Raw genomic sequence first — 22,838 nt, 5'->3', positions numbered from 1 at the left:
TTTTAGATGATCTAGGCTGACCTGCTGTATAACACAGGCCACAGAATTTCATCTAGTTTTTCTAATCTAGTTTTCTCTAATGCCTCCAGTAACCTGTGTTTGACTAAAGCAAATCTTTCAGAAAGGCATCCAGTTTTGAAATGAAGACCACTAGAAATGAAAATTACACCACTTCCCTTGGTAAGCTGTTCCAATTGTTAATCACCTTTGCTGTTAAAAATTGTGTTCCTTATTTCTCATTCAATTTTGTCTGGCTTGAACTTCCAGCCATTAGTGCTTGTTATACTTTCCTGTGCAAGATTAAAGAGCTCTTACATATCGGATGTTATGTCCATTTTGTGGATTCTACAGGTCACCGGCAAGCATAACGTCCTCCTTTAGAGATTTGCCAGAAAGCATAGAGGGATGTGTACCTAATGTTATCTGCAGTGGGTTAGCAGTCTTTCCCCTTGATCCAGTAACTCTGGGATTAGTGTGTTATCCTGTCCAGTGCTCTAGACAAGTTTATAATCAGAGCTAGTTAGGACTGAGCAGAAGAGCAAATTCATTCCAAGCTCACCGCGATGCCCCCAAAGCCAGAAAAAAAATTCAGTTAAAGATATTTAAGAACATAAAATTACCACAGGGGCTCAATCCTGCTTCCATTGATGCCAACGGCGTAATTCCCACAGACTTTAATGGGAACCAACTCAGCCCTTAGCTGAAGAGGTGAGCAGATTTCAGAGGCCAAAGTCTCCGCTGAGATTCCACCAAACTCAAGGGAGCTGCCCTATTAAAACCCTCAGTGAATTAGCTTTCAGCTGTTCAAGTGAGCACTACATAGTCTTTACCTTCTTGACTTCCTGGCTAAATTCATGGTTCTGCATTTTGCCTGGTGCTGTTAAACAAGGCCCCATGAGAACATTAGGACCCAGTTATGGCTGTCACTGGTGTGGGGATGGAGGTGTGAGGGACCTCTGATCCCTAAAATTCCCTGTGCGGGAATAGCCAGGATGGGTGATGTAGACTTGTAAGCACAGTGAAGGAGGAAGAAAGTGGGGCTTGTACAAGTGCTGCACCTACTACGTCAGTGAAGGAACGTCTGGGCAGAGTGCATCCAGCACACTGGCAAGCAGCGGCTGAACTGGGGAGCCTGGGTAAGATCTATAATCAAGATAAAGGACTGCTGTTGATGATCGGGCTCCCTGCCAACTCCTGACCTCCACAGGCTTTGTGCTTCCAGATGCTGCTGGGCACAGGGCAGTGCCCTTCATTCCAGTCCTCTTTGACCAAAGCCAATGGCACGTTGGTCTAGTATGAACCCCAGGGTTTGGCGCCAGTATCTGCTACCCAATATTCAAAGTGTAATGTGTAAAAGCAGAGGGGAAGACAATGCCAAAGCAGTCAGCAAGGCAAAAAAAACCCCCAAAATCCAACCACCACCAAACCTATTATAGTAACACGGATACCAAAGCAACAATGGAGCCTTAGCATCAGACCTTCAAAGCTCTTAGAAGAGCAAGGGCAATTAGCAGAAAAGTACATCATCCACCCTACGGGGGCAGTCCGTGTTCGATAGAACCCAACCACGTTGCAAATTGTCATAGCCCCACCCTCTAATCTTGGACTGTCAGTGTATCAATGTACAGATCCAAAGTAGAAATGTTAAAGGGATGGCCTGAGAAAAAAAAACAACTGAGCAGTCTTAGCAGCTTTTCCAGGTAGAGGTCTGGTGATTCATCTGCGCAGATGTGATCAGAATAGAGAAGCCTGAAGATCAGTTCTGCTATTAACAGGTCTGACGGATAAGATTCCAACTGCTCGGCTTGCCCTCGAAAAGGCGTTCACTTCTGTCAGGGATATGAGGTCAGGCTCAGTGTAGCAGAGGTGACAGGTCCAAAGACTGCTCTATGCGTGTAACGTTTCATCGTTACACTATGTAAGTGGAGGGTGTGTGTGATCTCTTACTCAAGTTGTAATACCAGTAAAAGCATCGGTGTGGACAAAGTTATAGGGTAAAAAGATGCCTTATACCAGTCCAGTTATTTCCTTTCCCCTATGGGAATGATTAAATAAGCACTTTGGTATTGGTAGAACTGCATCCACACTAACGGGGTATCCTACTTTAATTGTAGTATGCTATACTTAAAGTGACACGACTTGTGTGTGTGTAGACAAGGCCCAAGAACAAATCTAAGGAAGCACTATCTTACTTCTAGACTAGCTACACCATTCTTAAACGCATAAGAATCCACCTACAGACAGAGAGAATCAGTATTAGGTCTGCTACCAAAAGAAAACTGTCAAGATAAATTTTAAAATACCTGAAAATGATACCTCTAGGAAACAGACACCTACCCACACACCCCTAAAACAGAATTAAGATTGTAAATAAACACCACCATTAACAAACAGAACAATACTCCAACATTTTGCTTTGTCTTTTGCTCTTTATACAATAACTAATATGAAGGCAACCTCCCCCGCCCACCTCCCAGGCACAGCGGGGTCTGAATGACTGTGTTTACTAATGATACACAACGCACAACATACATACGCACACACTGCTTTCTGGCAGGGTTCTGCAATTTCTGAAATGCAGAAGAGAAGAAAGACTACCGGATGGCTCACAAACTATTTAAAGGGATACTATCCAATCCCTCTACACCACACATTTTAAAATAAGACATTTTGAGTTATGGTTAAAGAACAAACATTTGGAAGTCAGGGAAATTTGAACCACAATCTTAGAAAACTGTAAAATAGGTACAGGCTGGATACCGGCTACTGCTTTGATGATGGTTGCGTACTCAACCCTATCCCATTCATTTCTTAACTATTGATCAGAGATCTAATACTTCAGATTCAGGCCACAGGTTAACTGGTTATATATGTGTCATGTAACTATCAGCTATAGACCCTTTGTGGATGAATGGGCTTCCCCTGTGCATTCTCTTGTGGACGGAATACCAATGCTCTGTCCTTTATTCTCCCACTTCCAGGCCCTTATACAGAGATTCCACACTTGCTTGTTCAATCGCCAGCCTTATAGGTGTCAGGGTTTATTCTGACAATAACTCAGAAGTAAAATCTGTCCTAAGGTACGGCTCTTACCTGGGAGCCTGGGTGAGCAAAACAGTTCCTTCATCTAGTCCTTTTCCTTTGTTCTGAGTGACCCACCAGGCGGGTGAGCTTGCAGTTGTCCTGCTCATAGCTGACTCGGCTGTAGACTTCCCAGAGTCCGCTTCATCAAACAACGGCTTCAGCTCTTTTAAGGAACCAACTGCTTGCAGTTCACTCCCCGTGCCAGCTATCTCTGGTTAGCTCATTTTGCAAGCCTGCTCCAGCAGCTAGCTCCCTCCCTCCCTCACACCTTTGTACAGGAGATGAGCCAGGGTTATATCATTGTACAAGACACACTATTGTAATTCACACCTGCAATAGAAAACACTTTTGTTTCTTTAGACGTTTCCATTGCATGCATAAATTACAATTGATGATGTTTGTTCATACAACCCACACCCATTTCAGGCACAGGGAATCTCAGGTCCGTCTTATGAAGACATGCATGGTGTGTGGCTCGGCTCTATAATTGGTATTTTCAGGATAAATGTAATTTTCCACATACCGATAATTGGGTTCTCCCACCAACCAAAGATGTATATGTGATGACAAGGAGGCCAATCTGAGGTTGAAGCTGGAATCTTAATTATTGTACTTATTTCTGACTTTATGATGTTTAAGTTTTTTTGGAACTACAACCTCCTAATTACATGACCTTCAAACGTGAATTTTTATGCAGAATTTCCATATTTTCAAATGTTTGTCATTTGTTATAACAATACTGTGCTAAATAAAGATGGTTTGAATTAACAGATATCTATTTACATCTTTAACTCTACCTTAAGAACATTTTTTCATTTCAAAATCTAAATACGTGTTGATTAGATCCTGACTTTCTAAATTAAGGGCAGTACATTCCACAGCATCTTACAATACAAAGATAAAAAGCTAGAGATAATAAAATGTCAGTCCAAATAGATAGAAGGGGTTAACTTTCCAACACACAGTACTATAATGTTTATAAAACTCTAGGATATGTATAATTCAATCAGTGTAACTCAGCTAACTTTACTACTTAATGTGACTTTAGTCTCCGCAGGAATGTAAGCAGCCTATATTTGGACTCAAGCAAATTGATCTAAATTTCCAGCATGGAAGGTTTTACTGGACAAATTATTTTCCTTTCAGCTTAGCATTGACTAGAGAATGAAACTAATTTTGACCTCAGTGGAAGATGGATTGTCTGATTTTGTTTCCTTCATTGCTTTCAAATTAAGATGCAGAATCTTTATGCTAATTATGTCGAGCATGTTGTGGCCACAAAACGTCTTTCACCGAATCTTCCTCTTCTATGCAACACCCAACTTCCAGTGATTCCCAGGTAGGGTTTTGAAGGGGTACTCAAACAGGATTTGAGAGCACAAAGTTAAAAAATGATTACATTGCTTCCACAAATATCGAAAAGAAAACATGGTAAAATAAAACAGATTTTAGATGTAACTGTTACAGTAAACTTCTGATTTAAATTAAAGGAATAAATGATCTCTTACCAAATATCACTTGTCTTATCACTCAGCACAACATATAAGTAACCGGAGCTACAATACCTTGAATGTTTAGAAGAAATAAATCATTGTTTACAGTTAATCGGGTACTCTATGGTTCCAATAAAATCTGGCTGCCTTATTGAAATCCACTACCTAAATCTTGCACTCAAATGTACATGGCTTTACAATAATGTCAAAAGCCCAGGAGGTACTGAGTGAGTCATAATGTCCCACTGCTTACTGAATCATTCCAATTTTAAATCCACAGTTGGCAAAGAAACAAAGAGCAATATAATCAGTATTTTGATGCCGTTTTGTAAAGTGAATTTTTTTTTTTTAAACCCTGGGACAAAAACTTGCATTAAGCCAAAGAATTTGGTGTTCTGAACTTTTATCAGGATATGCACTTTTATTCCTTATTATGGATGCTTGATTAGCAACCAAACAGATTATCAGGCACTCCAACTTTCTTTACTTAGTGAGGTACAGTATTGCATTTAGGTTGAGTACTTGAAACAGCCCATTCACTGGTTATAAGCATTCTTATATAATTCCTGTAATGATGCTAACTAATAAAAGCCTGCAAAATATCTAACTATTTGAATGACTCCCTCTTACACAATGTTTATTTCTGGTTTTCCTAATAAGGGGGAGCAACACGGGGAGACGGATGTAATTAAAGAACCCCCATACACCCACAACATGCAATATCTGCAAGAATAGCTACCTTAGTTATCACTTACATCAGGGTCATCCAACCTTGGCCACCTTGCCCCAGTTGCCCTCATCTTTAGTACTGTAGAATGAAGGTACAGCCCACTGAGACCACACGTCTCACTCAACATACAACGTTTTAACTTGAAATGAGATGAAGGCCACATGGATCAAGATAGAGTACAATATACTGAAAGCAGTGGTCTCTAGCGGCTGCACCTCTGTATTAATAATAACGATAACCACAGAGCACACTGTGCAACTCTGGGGATCCCATTTGACCTGGGACAGGTCTAGTTACTTACATGGATGCAGTGAATGGCTTTCCTCATTAGGCAACTATGGAATCCAACCTATTTGTGCCGTGTCATTCTAAAATAAAGCTGCAGGAGGTTCAGCACACCTTTCACTTTTACACTAATTACCCCAGGATTAAAACAACCATCAAAAGGCCAAAAAGAGTACTGTGGCCACGGAGACAGTTTACCTGAATCTTCTATCTACTTTTAAATTAAACAACAAAAGGAAATTTCCCTCTCTCAATTAAATACAACTAGTGTTTCCCAAAGCTTTTTTTATTCAGTTTAACAGAATGTAGTCCCCAGTCCCCCCGGGAGTTTGTTTGGAAATATGAGAAATAGGTTCCTAACTATAGGCTATGAACTGGAAACACAAAAATCCCCAAATCCCTCCCTATTTCTTTTGAATAATAAACTGAAGGATCTGAAATCTGGCTAGAGTTTAAGGTTTGTTGTGATGGTAGTGGTGTCTTTTGTTTGTTTTCTAATTTAGAATTAAAATATATATATATATATATATATATATATATATATATATATATATATATATATATATAAATAAAAAAACCCAGCAAAGAGAGCATTTCATAAATAGTCTGTTGGGAAATTAAAAAACCTGGGTTAACCAATTATCCAGAAAAGAGCAGCAAAAAAAGCTTCCAGCAAGTGCCAAGACACAAGGACTAGTGAGAGCAGAAAGGCAATTATTGATTTGGAAAACAAATGTTTGATCCCTTCTCTAGGTGGGCAATTGTCACATACAGACAATTCTTTTAGATCAGGGATTTACCGCAAAGGGGTTGTCTTGTGCCAGACACACAGATATATACACAAACAAATGAGATTGTTGGACCTGATCCTCAACTGGTGAAAATTGGCATAGCCCCATTGACTTCACTAGAGCTGTGCAGATTTATGGCCCAGAATCGACAAAGCAAACTTCTGCTGAATTGACGAGGCCAGAAGGCCTTACATTTGGTAGTTTGCAAAGGAGCTACAGATATGATACTTTACTCTCAATGGCACTGAGTGCCTGCAGCTCCTGCTGAAGTCAAACTCGGTACCTTTGAAAATGTTGGGCCAAATGGAGGGGTTTGCCGCACATCCTACAAAGGATCTGCCTGGCTCCATATGTGACACAGTTGGTATATCAGGGAGACTGACGGCATTCACACCCACCTTTCTGGACTGAGTTCAGAGGATCAGTCACTGCATCTACCTACTCTTGCAAAATTTGCATGTGGCATGATGACACATGGAGGGTTACTTCATCCTAATGCACATGCCCAGTCATCCATCTGCCCAGCAACTCTGGTCAACTGTTTGAACATTCATCCCTAAACCACTCTGCCTTAGTTCACCCACCTATAAAATGGGTATAATGATACCTAACACTGATGTGCCTTCTGAAGTTTGATAAATGTTTACAGAGTGCTTTGAGCTACTCTGCTGAAAGGTGCTATAGAAGTGCAAATCATTATTCACTGAGCTGGTCAAAAATTGAAATTCCAGGGAAAAATGTTTCAGGTATTTTGAAATTATATTTTTTAAAACCATCTCTAATTATTAAGCACTTTCTAGACGTTTTCTGAAGTTCACTAGTATCAGAATGTACGAACTCCTAATACACAAGTATTAGCAGATCAAAACTAACTCTCTTCCTGGATTTTATTCCCAGAAGGAATTCAAAATGGAACACCTCAAAATCCAGCTCAAACTCTTCTTCAGGCACAGCTGCTCCTACTGGCCCTCCACTCACATCCTAACTCTTATGCTGTCCTATTTAGGCTCTTACGCTGCATCCATCACTGTGGTATCCAAGCACCTTCCAGATAGTCACTAAGTGACGTGACTAGCATCTCTTAGGTCCTCTCCTTCTAGAGAGATAGTCCCACCACTTCTTATAACCAGGTGGGGAAACAACTGCATCAAAGAGCCAGTTGAACCCATTTAACATTTTCCAGATGGCTCACTACTTGCTAACAAGGGGGACTTCTAGGTAAACATTGCCAGACTGTTGCAAGAATGAACGTCTTCCAAAGTCCTTCCTCCCATAGCTGCTTTTACTACATGGATACACATGTAGGCAACCAAGAAGCTTGTACAAGACTGAAGGCTCCACTATAAACTGAAGGGCTATACTTCCCTCTGGAGATTTGTATAAGGGTGAGAGGAAGGTGCCTAAAGGTACGTCTACACTCATGGCAGCAAAGTCGCCGCCGTCAGATCGACCTATCTGGATCGATTGAGCAGTCATTGAAGACCCACTCAATCCCGAAGTTGACACAATAAAACTACCCCCCCCCCAAGTGGCGTAACTCTGCATTGATGGGAACACGGATACTGTCAACGCAGTGCAGTGAAGATGCCGCGCAGAAGGGAAGCACAGCAGTCAACTGCCGCCGAATTGCTAGGTAAGCGTAGACCGGGCCTAATTTAAAGGGCGTGCAGGCAGGCAAACGAGGGACAGGTTACATCCACTGGAGGATGGGACTGTGATGTTAAATCCTTGCCAGAAAAATGATGATAATATTGCCAATGTGTAATAGTGATAGCAAGGATTCTGAACAAACCAGTCAGAACTGTTTGTACAATGTTTCTGAGAAAACAAAGTCCGAGGAAGACACTCTCCAACCTTCAAGTCAGGTTTCTGGGAAATTCCCTGAACCAATGGACTTCTGTTCAAAATCTTGACTGTCAGAGGGAGGACTCAAGTAGGTGGAGCTTTTTTTCCCCTCCACCCCTCATTCGATGGCCTCTGCAGGTTAGTTCTTGCACATCTTTTCACTAGACATAACACTTAATAACACTAGCAGGCTAACATTGCTAACAGCAGTGCTATGAGCCAAGAGCCCAATATGGGGAAGAGAATCTGGAAGACTTGGGTTTGAAAAACTCAAGTGTGTTGAATCCCAAAGAATAACTACCGGCTAGAGCAATGCTGGGTGCAGGGAACTTCCCAGAAATGGACAGTCTTGTGCATTTCAAAAAGGTGAAGTGGGGAATTCCCTCCACTGGAAAGGAGGGTAGAAACAAAGAGAGGAGTGAGGTTTTGTGTAAATTTCAGGAGAATCAATAATCTCTCTTGATTAGATAATTATCTGAAACCCAGAACAGATGAGCTGATGCACCAGTTCGGAAACAATCAGTATATAAATACCTGGCTTAACAAAGTGATAAGGATTGATTTCAAAGGACACCAGACAAATTTGAAAGACGGATGGACCATTTCTTGAGGGAGCATGCAGAGAACATGCACACAACTTACCGTTTTGTCATCAGTTTTAGCCCAAGAAGGTATAGGCATTCTGAGAACCTGAAAAGTGGAATCTCAGCTGTAGCTAGTGCATAACTGACAATACCCCAGTTCAAACTATGCTACAGGAAAACAACAGTTGCAATCAGCATGTTAAAGGCAGCTTTGAAGACAGCTATCACTAACAACAGAGACATGGTTGATTTGTTTTTCCTTTGGTACCGAAGGTTTGTATTAAAGTTCTCTTCAACTGCTGCTCGCCCCTCAAAAAGCTATTAAAATGACAAGGTAATGCAGTTGTTGGTACGGAAGGAACCATTCTGAGCATCTAGGATGACCTCTTGCATAACATAGGCTATAGAATTTCACCAAATGGTTCCCAAATCCTGTCCAATACCTTATGGCTGACTTGGAGCATATCTTTTGGAAAGACATCCAGTCTTTCTTGAGAGACTTCAAATGATGGAGAATTGGCCACATCCCTAGGTAAATGATTCCTAAGGTTACCTAATCTCGCTCTCAAAAAAAAAAAAACCTCATGCTTTATTTCTTGTCTGAATTTCTCTCACTTCATCTTCCAGACTTTGGATTTTTTTAGACCTTTGTCAGCTAGATAAAGAGCCCTCATCTACCAGAAATGTTCTCCCCATGTAGATGCTTATACGTTCTGAGTGTGATGAGGATTCAAATACCTTTAGAATGATGCAGTGGATGTACTTTGTGGACCACTGTGTTAGGGAGCCATCACAAGGGTTACGTGCGCTAAGGGAGGCTGGAGGGCAGTGCAGACCTGAGTTCAGAGCATCCTACCCTACTCATTAGCAATAAGCTTTTCCCCAGAGAAACACAACATGCAACCATCATTATTTCCTAAGACAGATATATGAACTAGCAATAATAGACCATCATCCATAGCCATGGTAACACCCCCCCAGGCCTTTCCTCCCTTTCTCCCCTGCAGGTGAATTTGGCAATCCTGGTGTACGGTGCTCTGCCATGGACTTCCTGTGTGACCTTGGGCAAGTTACTTAGTCTCTCGGTCCCTTAGTTTGCCATCTGCAATATTAGGCTAATAGCACTTCTCTAACTCAGAGTGGAGCTGTGAGGACAACTACACTAAAGATCGAAGTGGCTCGGATATTCTGGTAATGGGGGTCATAAGGACCTAAGAAAGCTCGGTAGATTCCTCACTCCTGGAACAGAGCCTAGAAGCTGTTGACTGTGCAGCTGCTATGTTTTTCACTGGGGATCCAGCCCACACAGAGCAGGTCAGATCAGGTTACGGGATGCAAAGGTGATTTAGAAACATCTTGTGCCCCAGGTGTGCTGGCCCTGTGGCGTTGATCATCATCAACACCTTCTTTCCAGTTCAAAAGTGACTTCGTTTTTCCATTCAACGCAGTTTGCTGTTGCTTTAAAAATGTCAAAGATTGCCTATTTTCTGAATGAATTCCCTTCATTTTGGGCAGAGAATCGAAAACCTTTGCTAATACAAGGGTGATGTTTACTGGTACTCCACTAAAATAGCAACAGCGATTGGCATGGAGTGTGTGTATAATAACCGTGTTATTAAAAAAAAAAAGTGTTAGCGGCTTCTATAAGTGGCTTTTCCTTCACAATGCTGCCTTGCAAACAGCATTCTTTTAAAAGTTGGCTTTGCAGCTTTGGAGGCCTCGGCTGATTTCACAGCCAAGTTTGCCACCACTGTGGAAAAGAGGCCCCACATGCGAGCCAGCTGAAGTCATCTGGGCTGAAAAGGACTAAGGCTGCTGCTGCTGCTGCCACTGTAAAAATGCTGTTGGACACAAGCTGTGTAAGAAATCAAAGATCCACACCGAGGATGCCAGCTTGACACCTTTCTAGTGCTTACGATGGCTGATCCCAGGCAAGTGTTACTTCAAATAAACCAGTTCTGTCCCTTACCAAGACATTAGCAGCTACGTAACTGGGGAGCTATTCTGTCCTATAGAGTCGTACGCCGCCCTCATCACCGTTATACCTAAGCACAGTCCAGCAGTGCACTCCCACTGCACCGGCCAACAGGGCAGGGGAGCTGTGCCAAAGTGCTGCTTACCCAACACAGGGAGAGGAGATTTTAATAGCAAATGGAAAACTGGGCTTTCCGCCCTCCGCCCCCTTTACTTCAGCTCCTGCGCACGAGGAACATACAGCATTGCGTGCCGTCCTATGGTAAACTCACTTCCTGCTCCATTGTCCATTTATATTATTATATAAACCACTTTGACGTCTCATTTTCCCTCAGTATTCAGATGCAGGCATTTCCATGTTTCTGATTTACAAGGAACTTTTGTTTTCTGCATCTTTCTTAATTAAATGTCTATTTCCATCTATTCTTCCAGGTTTGTCGACATATACTAAGCTGTGTTCAGTAGCTTCTCCTTCTTCTGAAGGCTTTTAAGTAGCGTTGGAACATCAGAAACCCCTCAAGCTGTACTCAAATGATTAGTTCCTCTAGACACTAGAAGAAGTGTTCACTGAGAAACACATTGTTATCAGAAGCGGGGTGTGTGTCCTAAAATAAAACACACACAACTTGTTTTTAGTGGGATTCCTATATTCAAAAAAGATAACTAAGCCCAATCATATAGTACAGACCATTTTAGTTTGTTTACTCATTTCTATTCTAGGAGCTAAAATACCTTATTTTCTTCACTAATCTTGGATCCATTATTTACAATTATGCATAGCTACAAAAAATTTCAATTGAAATGACCTCTCGCCCAATTGGATCAGAATTTACAGACAGGTGGAGCTAATGAACAATTCCCCTTCACCACCATCAAAACTCATTGCTACCGTGAGGCCCTATAGTGAGCCAACAGAACATTGGCAATACTTAGATCCCTGGCATGCCAATAAAGACTAATGAATTAAACAGAATCCGCTACTGCATCTCTTAACAATCCCTTTGGATTAGTTGGGCAGCCTTCTCAAGGCAAGTAATCTGGCACAGTTGAGAAAGATCTAGTGATTGCATTTCGGCCATGCTCGATATCACCTGATATATAATTAGATCAACTAGAAAACTGAGTGTTATTCATTTCACTTGTGAGAAAATGCCGGCTCTTTTCAGAAAATGTTTGCGCTTGTTTGCTAAGGAAAGTCCCCCATATTATTTGGGCAAAATGATGTATATAAAGGCTAGGGAAGTTCTTGGATTTCATGGATACATCCATGTTTGCCAGACTCCAACACTTTTCTGCCAATTTTAATTGCATTCGAAGTGAGTTTAACAATGAGACGTTTAGAATGAGAGTATTTTACTTATCCCCTGCTCATCTCCATGGCAACAGCCAGAATAGCTGGCTGCTGTTTTGAGGGCCTGATCCAATTCCCATTAATATCAATGGGAGTCTTCCATCATCTTCAATGGACATTAGATCAGGCCATTACAGCAGTACAGAGGGGCCTTCATTCAGGGAACAAGACTGGACACACGCGTGTCTGCACAGAGTTTTCGACAGTGTGTAATTCATGGCATATTTTCACATTTCTATTCTAAGTCAAATAATAATAATATATATGGAGTGGAATATTTCTATTCTAAGACGTGGAACATCATTAACTGTTTGTGATCACTGAGCCCACTGGCTCTTTTATAAGACATAATTTGGAGCCTCAGAAAAATCACTCGTTTCAATATAGTAGCAACGGGCTTAATTAGCAGAATGTTAAACATTTCTTCTTAGAACCTTTTTCTAAATGTCGCTTTTGTCCCTACCTAGGCTGCACTGAAAACATTGCACAGTTCACAACAGCAGCTACGGCATTAGGCATTCAAACAGCACATGGCTCCTCGCAAAGTGATCTTTGGTGTCTGTTTCACAGAAGCCCTTCAAACACAGTAGAACTAGTTTATTAGCCTTAAACAGTGCATTGGTCTTCTGCTGCTGGTGTTTGACTATGGGTGAATTTTATCTATAGTGAATTCTGTAATGAAACTCCAAGTGGAAACTCCAAGAAGGAAACTTCCAAAGTGTTTCAATGCACTATGCTGTGCAAACTGCAATTCTAGATCAAGTGAGCCTCAGATTAGAATAAAATGCCTCAGGGGGAAGAGAGAATGACGTTGTTACAAGTGAGCCCACTGTATTCCAGTTTCGAAGTGTGCAATGCAACATATTGTACCACAGCATTCCGTCATTATCTTTACACTCATGTTCTAGGACTCTAGGCTGAACTGTATGAGCAGCAAAATATACTTAATCCATTTATATGTCTACATCTCATGGAACAATATTTAAAACTACAAATGAACAAAGCCAGGGAAAAATAACTTAGGAAATGGCAAACTTTTTTTTAACTACATGAGCAATTAAACTCTAAGGTCTTTGAGTGGTGTACATTGGTATAGCATTACAGGCTTCAATGGAGCTATACCAATTTACACTAGTTTGAGATCTGGCAGTTAATATAGAGAGAAGCCTTTAACCAAGGACTGTCTCTAATAAATCACATTATGTCTCAAATCATCCAGTTTAGCCATGCAATTTCCAGTAGATGTTTGTTCAATTTTTAGTCAAGCATACTTCCACTAGGCAAATTATTCTTGTTTGGTCTCTGGGGTGTTGCAAAGACAAGGTTTTACTCTCTTATGATATAAGGCAGTATCTGTTTTTTCCCCTTATAGCCAAGATTATAATGTGTAAATACAGCAGATGTAGGGACTGGAGCTCAGAGTTCAACACTCATGTAGAACTTTGGTTGCAAGTTCTCTTATTTATTTTGATATGGCATTGAAAGATTTGATTACTCACCTTTCCTCTCATTCTTTAGAATGTTGACCTGCTCATTTTCATAAGCCAAGTAATAATTTTTTACACTAGGCACCAGATTTTCAAAAGAGCTCCACACCCCCCAAATGGGGCCAGGTTTTCAAGAAAGTTCAAGCATCAAATAAGGGGCCAGATTTCCAAAAGGGCTCAGGGTGTGAGGAACTAAGTTCTTATGAAAATCTGGCCATGGGTGTCACAATGGGAGCGGCTGGGTACTGTGAAACTTTAGAAAAACCTTTCCCTTATTTAGGTGCCTAATTGAAAATCTGGCCCTAATGGTTCAAGGCAAAATAAAGAATCTTTGGGTAAATTTTTCAAAGATACAATGCAGTGTTTGAGGTTTCACGCATCTTTCTGTGGGAGCCTGACTTACCTTTATGCAAAGGAATTTATTCAAAATTTTGAGAACAAAGTAGCCCCAGTATAGATGGAGCCCTTGCAGAAGCAGAAGCAGGCCACCAAAGGTGAAATACGATATGACAGTCATTGTGGAGTAATATAAAGGCATATATAATGTGCCACGTAAAATCCTGAAAAATAAAGACCATTGTAATGAAACAAGTAACCCATTGTGCATGCCTGACCTATTTAGATTTTTTCATTTTAAATTAATTAGCTTAATCCCCTTGCTATATACTCAAAATACTAAAAACTGCAAAGACTATACATTCAATAACAAATCTTGGCTCTATGGGAACGTACAGTATGCTCTTAAAATAGTCTTTTGAAGCCAAGCATTTTGTGTGGGGCATGGAAATGGTCTAAATAGGGTTAAAAAAAATGTCCTTTTCAGAGATAATGGAAGTGTATGTATGACACAAATTGCTACTCAAAGATTTTCTACATAATTTTCAATGCTAATTCCCTCCAGTCTCTCGGCCCAATCCTGAAATCCAGTGACACTGAAGGAATTTAGGATTTCTCTCTTTGTTAATTAATTCATGTGTTTATGAGTGTTGTCTTGAGCCTTATCTTCTTCTATTTCATAGCTTGGTAGTTTGTTTTGTTTTATACTCTTCAGTTGCTTCACTTACTGTTTCCAAGCTAAAGAGTGATGACATAAGACTCCATTAAGCAAAATGACTGGAGACCACTTCTGCAGCTAATTGAAAAAGAGCCACCAACAAAAACCAGAAAGACAAAAGATAGGGGCATTTTGGAACTACAGAAAGTGACAGGGAATTAAGAAAGGGTTGGGCATTCAATGTGTAGACATATTATTAATATAACCACCTTGTGTCCCTGAAAAATGCTACATAAAATCCAGGTAGTAAACTCAGGCTATGCTGTACATCTCAAGAATTTTAATTAGCCAAAATTAGGTACTATCCCCTTTGTATTTATTATTTAATGGCTGCTAATCTAACCTTTGAAAAAATATTGTAATACATCATCTCCTGAAGCCATAAAGCAGCCAGTTCCTTTTCAACCAACCTTAACCAACCTCCTTTTCAAAAGAAAATGAAAAAAGTGTTGTGACTGAACCAAATGTTACTTACCAGAAAGGGAAAAGGATAATCCGTGTGATGAAGAACATGACAGAGAAGATGACGAAGAGAACATTGCAGGTCTTTTCCCAGCGGGCATAATTAAACATTTTGGCTGACTAAAATTGAATAAAACCAACCAAACATATTCAGACATTTATTAGCCTTTGCAATGGCTCCTATTTACATTCTTATAATTGAGGATTTAGATTAGAGAGAATTCCCACCCACACTGGCAAATATAACAACCATTTTAATGTTACTTAATAAAATAACCAAACATATTCCATGGTGATATTGCTCCTCTCATCGCAAAGGAAAGGACTCATTTCAAAGGCCTTCAAATAACTCTCTGACTAGAAAATGAAGTTAGTGACAAGACCTTCCATTCCCCAGGTTTATAACAGATTTAAAAGGGCTGCAATCAGAGAAGAGGGAAGACACAGGAATAGCAATCAACATAGCAATCAACATAGCTGCACCAGTGTTGGCCCCTTACATGTAGATAAGGGCATGCTGATGTATCCCACTGGTAAGTGTATGCTACAGATCTCCCTCTGTGCCTGATCCACAGAGGATATGATACAAGTCTGTTCCAGTTCGGTGCTTCAATTCAAACTATAGAGGCTCATGCTTTCTGCTCTGGAGGTCCCTGGTTCAATCCCCAGTTGGCCAAGACTGCATCTGTTACAATGAGGTTTGCACTGATTGAGGCTTGTCTCATTCGTAAAAGCCGCAGCTTGCCTTTGTGTACACTTAGGAGTCATCCCCAGTGCAGCTACCCCACTAACTGTCCCAGATGACTGAAACAGGGCTGTTTCTAAGTGTGAACAAAGCTCATGGGCCATGTTCTGCTCTCAGTAACACTGGTGTAAATCTAGAGTAACTCCACTGACGCCAGCACCACTTTCTACTGGCCTGCTGCACTGGGGCAAGTTTCACCTTGTGGAACTCACAGGAGTGCCACTCGGAGAGCTCAAAAGGTCAGGCCACAGATGTAAATGCTTAAGAAGTTAAGCTGGTCTGGATAACGTTTCAGATGCTAATCCAGACCAAACCTCTTGCGATTTGCTCATCACTACAAACTGCCCACATGTTGGCCTCTTTTGTCTTATTTTAACCGCAAAACAAGAACAATCACAGCTGAATTTCTAGCCCCAATTTCACACTCCAGGACTTCTCTTCTTGTCAGTTTTCTAATGCCCAAAGTTATTCAATGAAGGAGGTCAGACTAGGTAATCTATTCTAACGGGCCCCTTGGTCTTAAAAATGAAATCTATAAAGACATTTCTTATGGAGATGGAAGGGGGAAAGAGGGAAAAAACCTGTCACTGAGCAAAACTTGAGCGATAAAAACGAGATGCAAGGGTTACCTCAAGCCAGAAGTCTGCAGCATCATGTACAAAGATCACTAACGTCCCAACACGAATGTAATTGCTGCACCAAGAACAGGCCATCAAAACAATGGCTGCCAAATGGTGAACGACGTGGGCCATAAAATCCTACAAATAAAATAAAAAACAAGACTTAAAGCAAAAAATCATTACTTTCCGAACCAGCCATTTAGAAAAATGAAGCAGCACAGCAGGCGCTAGCGGACTGCCAAACTAGAGGTTGCAACAGAAGCAGAAAGTGTGTACAATGTCCTGGCTTTGTTTGTGCAAGTTCTAGAGCAATGCTATTCTCTAGCGGTTAACACCCTCCCTCCCCCTGGAGAGGTTATATGACCTGCTGCTTTGACCAGGTATGGGAATTCTCTTTCAGCTCTGGTGGTAAAAGCCTGTGGTTTTGGAATGGAAGGACCAAGCTTCTAGTACCTAACTCCCCATTTGTTGGATTAAATATAACTGTGACGTTGGTTTATTGCAGGAGTGAGGGATATCTCTTAGCGCACACACAATTATTACAGGGGTGAAAGATACTCCTTCTCCCTCTCCTCCTGCCTTCAAATAGAGAATATTACAGAGGTGAGGTTTTGCTCCTGGCTACTCAAACAGATTATGATGTGGTGAGATATCACTTCCCCTCCACCACACATGTTATTATAGGGGCAAAGGAGGATCCTTTCTACACCACACTGACTGGCTGGAGACACCCTGGCCATATCATCTTCAGCAATAACTTCTGACTTGAAGGTTCATGCACTGATTATTTCAGCACGCACCACTGTGTTTTCTTAACAGAAGGGTATAACCCATAAGAGAATCAGAGACTGTGCTGGCAAATAATTGTAAATACTTGCCTTCCTTTTGGTGTCGGTACCCAGGGTAAATAACAGAGACCAATAAAAACTAATCTCAGCCATGTAGTACCAATATTGGGATGGTAGCAAGGACTGTAAAGAAGAAAATAGCAATTTTTTCTCTAGTCATTTCTATGCATTGAAACAGATGAGTACAAAGTACAATGACTTATTTATACTTCTTTTGCTCTTCCTCTTAATTGGAGTTTGAAAACTGAAATAATGTTCTGAGCTTTATTAAGGAGCAAAACATTCTGATCTTTCAGACTTTACCCAGGCAAAACTCCCAATTCCTTCAGCTGCTCTGCCTCCAGAATCTAGCATGTCTTCTCTGGCAGTGACCTACATTTTATATAGAGTGGCCCTCCATTTACTTGCAAACCAATGAAAATAAATCAAGTCCATCATTACTATTTACAAATTAAAATTTTAACATATTCACACATCTGATAACTTTTATTTATATTAAAAAGCCTACATATCCATCCCAACTGTGAAAGGGCTATTTCTTCCACTGGGGAAACCAACAAAAATACCATGGCGATCAATACAACAGTTGTGAAGAGCTCACCTGAAATGGATAGCCAACCCACACTTGCCATATATCATAAAACCAAGGTTTCTGGGGAAGACAGAACCATGCAAAGAATGAAAACTTGAGCAGTCAGTCAATCTTAGCTCAGAAATATTTAAAAAGTGACTCTAGGATGAAAGAGGCTTGGCGCTCATATTCTCATACGACATTTTCTCTATCAACTGTACACCCTTAAAGCAATCATGTGTCCCAGTTCTTCATATGATATCCCCAACGTCTCGGGAGATTTTTGGGACATCTGATACGTTCCACTTTTCCATTTAATGATTCAAAACATTGGATTTCTTTTATGGGTAGAGTTTGCTCAAGATGCATTGCTATAGCGATTAAAATTTGCACCGTCTTTACCAGGCACATACTTTCTAGTGGAACGAGCATTCGGCTAAATGAACAGTGTTTGAAGTGAAGAGAAGAGCCAAATGAGCACCACAACTATCAAAGTTATTCTTTGGCTCAAAGTTAATGTTAATAACATCTGTTCAGTGTTCCATGATAAACTCACTCAGAACATTAGGTTACAGGGAAAAATCCTCTACTCCAAGATTACACATATTGATGTTGAGTATTCACAATAGCAATCTCAGTGAACATTTTTTTAAAAAGTGGCTTTTTGGATTTTGTATGAGTGTGATCCTAAAAAATGTTACAACCAATCTCCTGGTTTTTTATTTTGAAAATATGGTCACGTTACGTGGAATTAGCAAGGTGCACTGTAAAACCATCACCCACCATCTATTAAAGAGGGCAGCACTGCCTGACAAATAATTTCTGCAATTCTTCCTTAAAAATGCTGATTACACGTAAAATTACATTTTATTGAGAAAGCACAATAGTAAGTTTAAATGTAAATAAAATCTGGATGAAAAGAGTAGGCTGTAATTGAGATTATACTACTTTATAAAACAGAATTATGGTCTGAATCCAAAGCTCACTGAAGTCAATAGGAGTCTTCCACTGACTGCAATATGCCCTTATTTTGTTAAAAGTGTGATAAGAACTGAAAATCACCCCCAAATTAACTTACGTCATATAGAAATATAAATCCAGCAATGGATGATGTGAGATAAAATGAAAATCGCCAGCTGCAACACAAAGAGAAACCAGAACGAACAGTTATTGCTCCTTCATATTCATTATCCAGAAATGGAACTGTGGCAGCCAGTCAGTGTGGATGGAGGCTGCACAATTACGGAAACATAAGATGTACAACTTTATCCTCCTCCTGCTCTCTGATTGGCTGTGAGTGTCTACCAATCACCATTATGCAAATATTTATCTATTGATCGACTAATAGTTACTACTAACCAGGGTAGAGGGATTTACATAACCACAATACATCCAAGGAATGTGCACCTTTCTCTGTTGTGATTGTCTACAGTAACCACTCTCTTCTGATTGGCTTTATAAAAGACGCTGGAAAAAGAGTGATATAATGAACACCCATAGCAAATGGCAATTCGATTTCAATTGATTTTCTATATAATATAGGCGAGGCTGATAGCATCATCTTATGGTAAGGTTTCCCGACACTTCCCATTGCAAAGTCTCTCTCTCTCTCTACTACTGCCAGGTCGTCATACTTGAATAAGAACGTTTTCCTGTCATGGGGTGACTGGCCCCTTTAATGGGAATCAGGGTCCAGCCTTCCGAGAACTGCTTTCTGAAGAGCTAGCTGGGGGTAACTGACTGCCCCAGGTGGCTACTTAAAGGTTCATTAGTAAATGAACATCTGGATCTAAGGTAGAGGTTACCTCATGTTAGTGATGGTAGGTACTTTCCTGGAGAAGGTGCTTCTAGAGAGAAGTCTCCCACAGAGGTCATGTGTATTCCCAGGGGCAGAAGGCTGATCAGGGGAGCTCACTGGGGAAAGGACCTACAAGGTACTTTCCTAGAGACAGGAAAGCTTCAGTTAGGCCACCAGGAAGGCCTGGTCCCAGTAAAGGGATCTCCTAACTGTGGCAGGAAGGCCATCCTGTCAGGAACTACAGGCTGTCTCTGAGAAGAGCTGTGGTTGGCAGGCCTACACAGACTTTTGGCTCCGGGGAAAGATTCTCCGCACGTAGCAGCAAGAGACTGGATGTGAGGAAAGGGACCTGAGTCAAGAGAATCCTGCTGGTAAAGGACCTGGACAGAGAGGCAAGCAATGGACTTGAGTGGGACCAAAACTGAGACTGACTCTGTCTCCTAGCTAAAACACTGGGATGAGGGTTTTTACTTATATTTTGTGCTGGCCTTTTCTGCTAATAAATGAGACCCTCCAAAGGGGGCACTCTTTAGTACCTGAAGATCTGCCTAGACTTCTTTATACTCTAGGTGAGTGGAAATCAAGGCAGGGCTCAGCCGCAGCACCCTTTCTGACCACAAGGGGGTGGGCTGTGGCAGCCTGCACTGTAACACCCTCACAATCCTATTTCTCTTAAGGGCCTAAGAACCACCTTCTGCAAGGTGGTGAGCACCGTTAACTACTATTCAAATCTGTGGGGCATGGCGGGCACCACTCACCAACTTGTTTTAGTTCTGAGTTGAACTAACTTCTACTGGTCTCTTAACATCAAAGGCAGAAAACAGCAGAGCTGCCGCAGACTCAGCAGGTTTATGTCTCACTGCCAGGTTTTGGTTGCTAGGTTAGCTAGCATTTTGCTGAGCCAGATTTTCGGTTTTGCATGGCAGTCAGGTGGTTGTGAAACGGTTTTCATCAAAGCCAGGCAAAATGTGAACTGAAATCTCAAAACAAAGAGTACAAGTGAACTGAAACCATTTTGCTCCTTACAAATCGAATAAAAAGATGTTGTAAATTCCAGCCCACCCAGTACTGTTGTAATATCTCAGGAGTCCGTGTAGGAGGTAACGGGCCTGCATGTAGGCAGGGCAAAGGATTAGGCGTGGCATTCTATGCCTATGTCTTAAGATGATGGCAATGCAGTATTGCAAGATTGGTCGGAGTCAACCCCACTTGTCCTAGAGCAACTCTTGCTGGCCAAGGAGTGGCACCAGCCAACATGAAAATGTTGCTTGATTTCAGGTGTCAAGAGTGGGAGTAAAGATCGATGAGACACAAAATCCGGTGAGAACATTTGGTTAATTACTAAGTGTTTCATAATGCTGTTAAGAAAGAGCTGAGGAATGACCAACCGAAGTTGACTTGCTGAAGAAGATGAGACAATGATAAGAAGCCACCTACACAAGAACTAATGCACAGACACGTGCAGAGAAGACGACTGTGGTCTCTAACACTAATTCACATGAATTAGCATCCGAAACAAGAAGATGAGAGCTATAACCTAGGAGAGCAAAGGAGAGCAGACCCACTTTTCTCTTGCACTGCCCTGGCTCAATGCCAGTGTCACAGGTGGAGCCAATGAGGTGTTCAACATCTTACCCAGAATATTGGTTCATGCAGATTTTTTTCCAGTTTCCAGCCCATTTTCAGGCTTGATCCCACAAGGTGCTGGTACCCAGTCCTGGGAAGCAAGTGCTTACCTCTAACTATGTGAATAGTCCTGTTGACTCTGATGGGCCTATTCCTGTGCTTAAAGTTAAATGCTTTCCTGGATCAGGGTCAGAGTGCTCAGCACCTTGCAGGAGTGAGCTCTTAGCTTCCAACCCTGCAAAGATTTATGCATGTGAGCCGTCCCATTGATTTCAGTGGGACAGCTCTTGCATGTAAATCTTTGCTGGACCGGGGCCTCAGTTTTTCATTCAACCGAGTTTCGCTGTGAATTTCGAGTTTGAATGAATCCCAGGACCCAAAGCAAAACTCACCTACAGGTTCTAATGAAAGACAATGGGATTTATGCTCCTAAATCATTTAGACTTGTCTATATTAGCAAAGTTTTACCCGCATAACTATTGTTTTTGGCCAAAATAGTTATGCCAGTAAAAGCCCTTGCATGGATGCAGTTATATAGGCATAAAGGTGCCTTATAGGGGTATAGCTTATTTTGGTTCCCAAACCAGTATGAATTATACTGTTATGTGCACTTTATACTGGTATAGCTGCAATCACACTAGGAGTTTTGGTCACTCTAATTGTGCTAGCATAGTTAAGGCAGTAAAACTTAAGTGTAAACAAGCCCTTAGGTGCTTTTGAAAATCTCACCCTTAAATGCTTTGTAGAATTATGTGCAAACAGGTTTTGTTGTTTATGAACATTTTTGTCATTCAAAATTATTCATTAATATCTGGCTTAGGTGAACATATTTCAGTTTATGTTTACGAGCTGTTCTCCACGAGTATCCAGCATTTACGTGGTGTCGCTGGTCACTTAATTCATGGGCTGTTGTTTCTGCTCCCTGATATGATCCCTACGCCCCAAAATGAACAAATATCAAGCAAAACGAAGACTAAAACAGAAGACGTCAGTGAAATGCAAGGACAAAGTCTAAGCAGTTTTAAGAAAGAACAGTAACTGCTGAAGTAAACTATCAGCCCACTAAACTGGAGACAGAGGAACAGAGACACCTGTTTGCCTGTGAACCCACAAATTGTGATAAGAAAAGTACTTTATTATTATTATTATCATTATTCTCTTTTGTGTGTTATGGTGTATCCTATTTGCTAAACATTTCAGTAAAGATTCAATAATAAAAATACTATTCATTAAGTGAACTGACATTAAAGTGGCACGGAATGCATGTGCAGACACACACATATACATATTAAATGGCATAACAGTAATACAATTTACCTCTGGAAGGAGAGGCCAGAATTTAGCAGTCACAATCACACAGGTTTTCATCCCATCCACCGTAAAACACGGGACCTACAGAGTTGGGATTTTTTTTTTAAATCGCTACTGAAATGCAACAAAGATGCCATATTCTGCCATGCAATTATCTTTACGGTTCAGAAGTCACTCTA

General features: G+C 41.0%; 1 protein-coding gene across 1 annotated transcript in view; it reads right to left on the bottom strand.

The window, feature by feature from the left end:
• CERS3 (ceramide synthase 3) overlaps nucleotides 1-22,838 on the bottom strand; it is a 37,438-nt gene that overhangs the window by 9,515 nt on the left and 5,085 nt on the right. The window contains exons 4-10 of the mRNA XM_067555594.1: nucleotides 19,003-19,060; nucleotides 17,955-18,005; nucleotides 17,384-17,476; nucleotides 16,515-16,643; nucleotides 15,154-15,260; nucleotides 14,028-14,184; nucleotides 8,871-8,918 (exon numbers count right to left, since the gene is read on the bottom strand). Of these exons, the coding sequence (XP_067411695.1) occupies nucleotides 8,871-8,918; nucleotides 14,028-14,184; nucleotides 15,154-15,260; nucleotides 16,515-16,643; nucleotides 17,384-17,476; nucleotides 17,955-18,005; nucleotides 19,003-19,060 (643 nt within the window). The remainder of the gene's footprint in view (nucleotides 1-8,870; nucleotides 8,919-14,027; nucleotides 14,185-15,153; nucleotides 15,261-16,514; nucleotides 16,644-17,383; nucleotides 17,477-17,954; nucleotides 18,006-19,002; nucleotides 19,061-22,838) is intronic.

Source organism: Emydura macquarii, unplaced genomic scaffold, assembly GCF_026122565.2.
Source record: "Emydura macquarii macquarii isolate MOO-44397 ecotype Brisbane River unplaced genomic scaffold, CSIRO-AGI_Emac_v2 contig_1644, whole genome shotgun sequence".
NCBI classification, from domain to species: Eukaryota; Metazoa; Chordata; order Testudines; family Chelidae; genus Emydura; species Emydura macquarii.
Note: the sequence above shows the minus strand (reverse complement) of the source record. Positions and strands in the feature narration are given on the sequence as shown.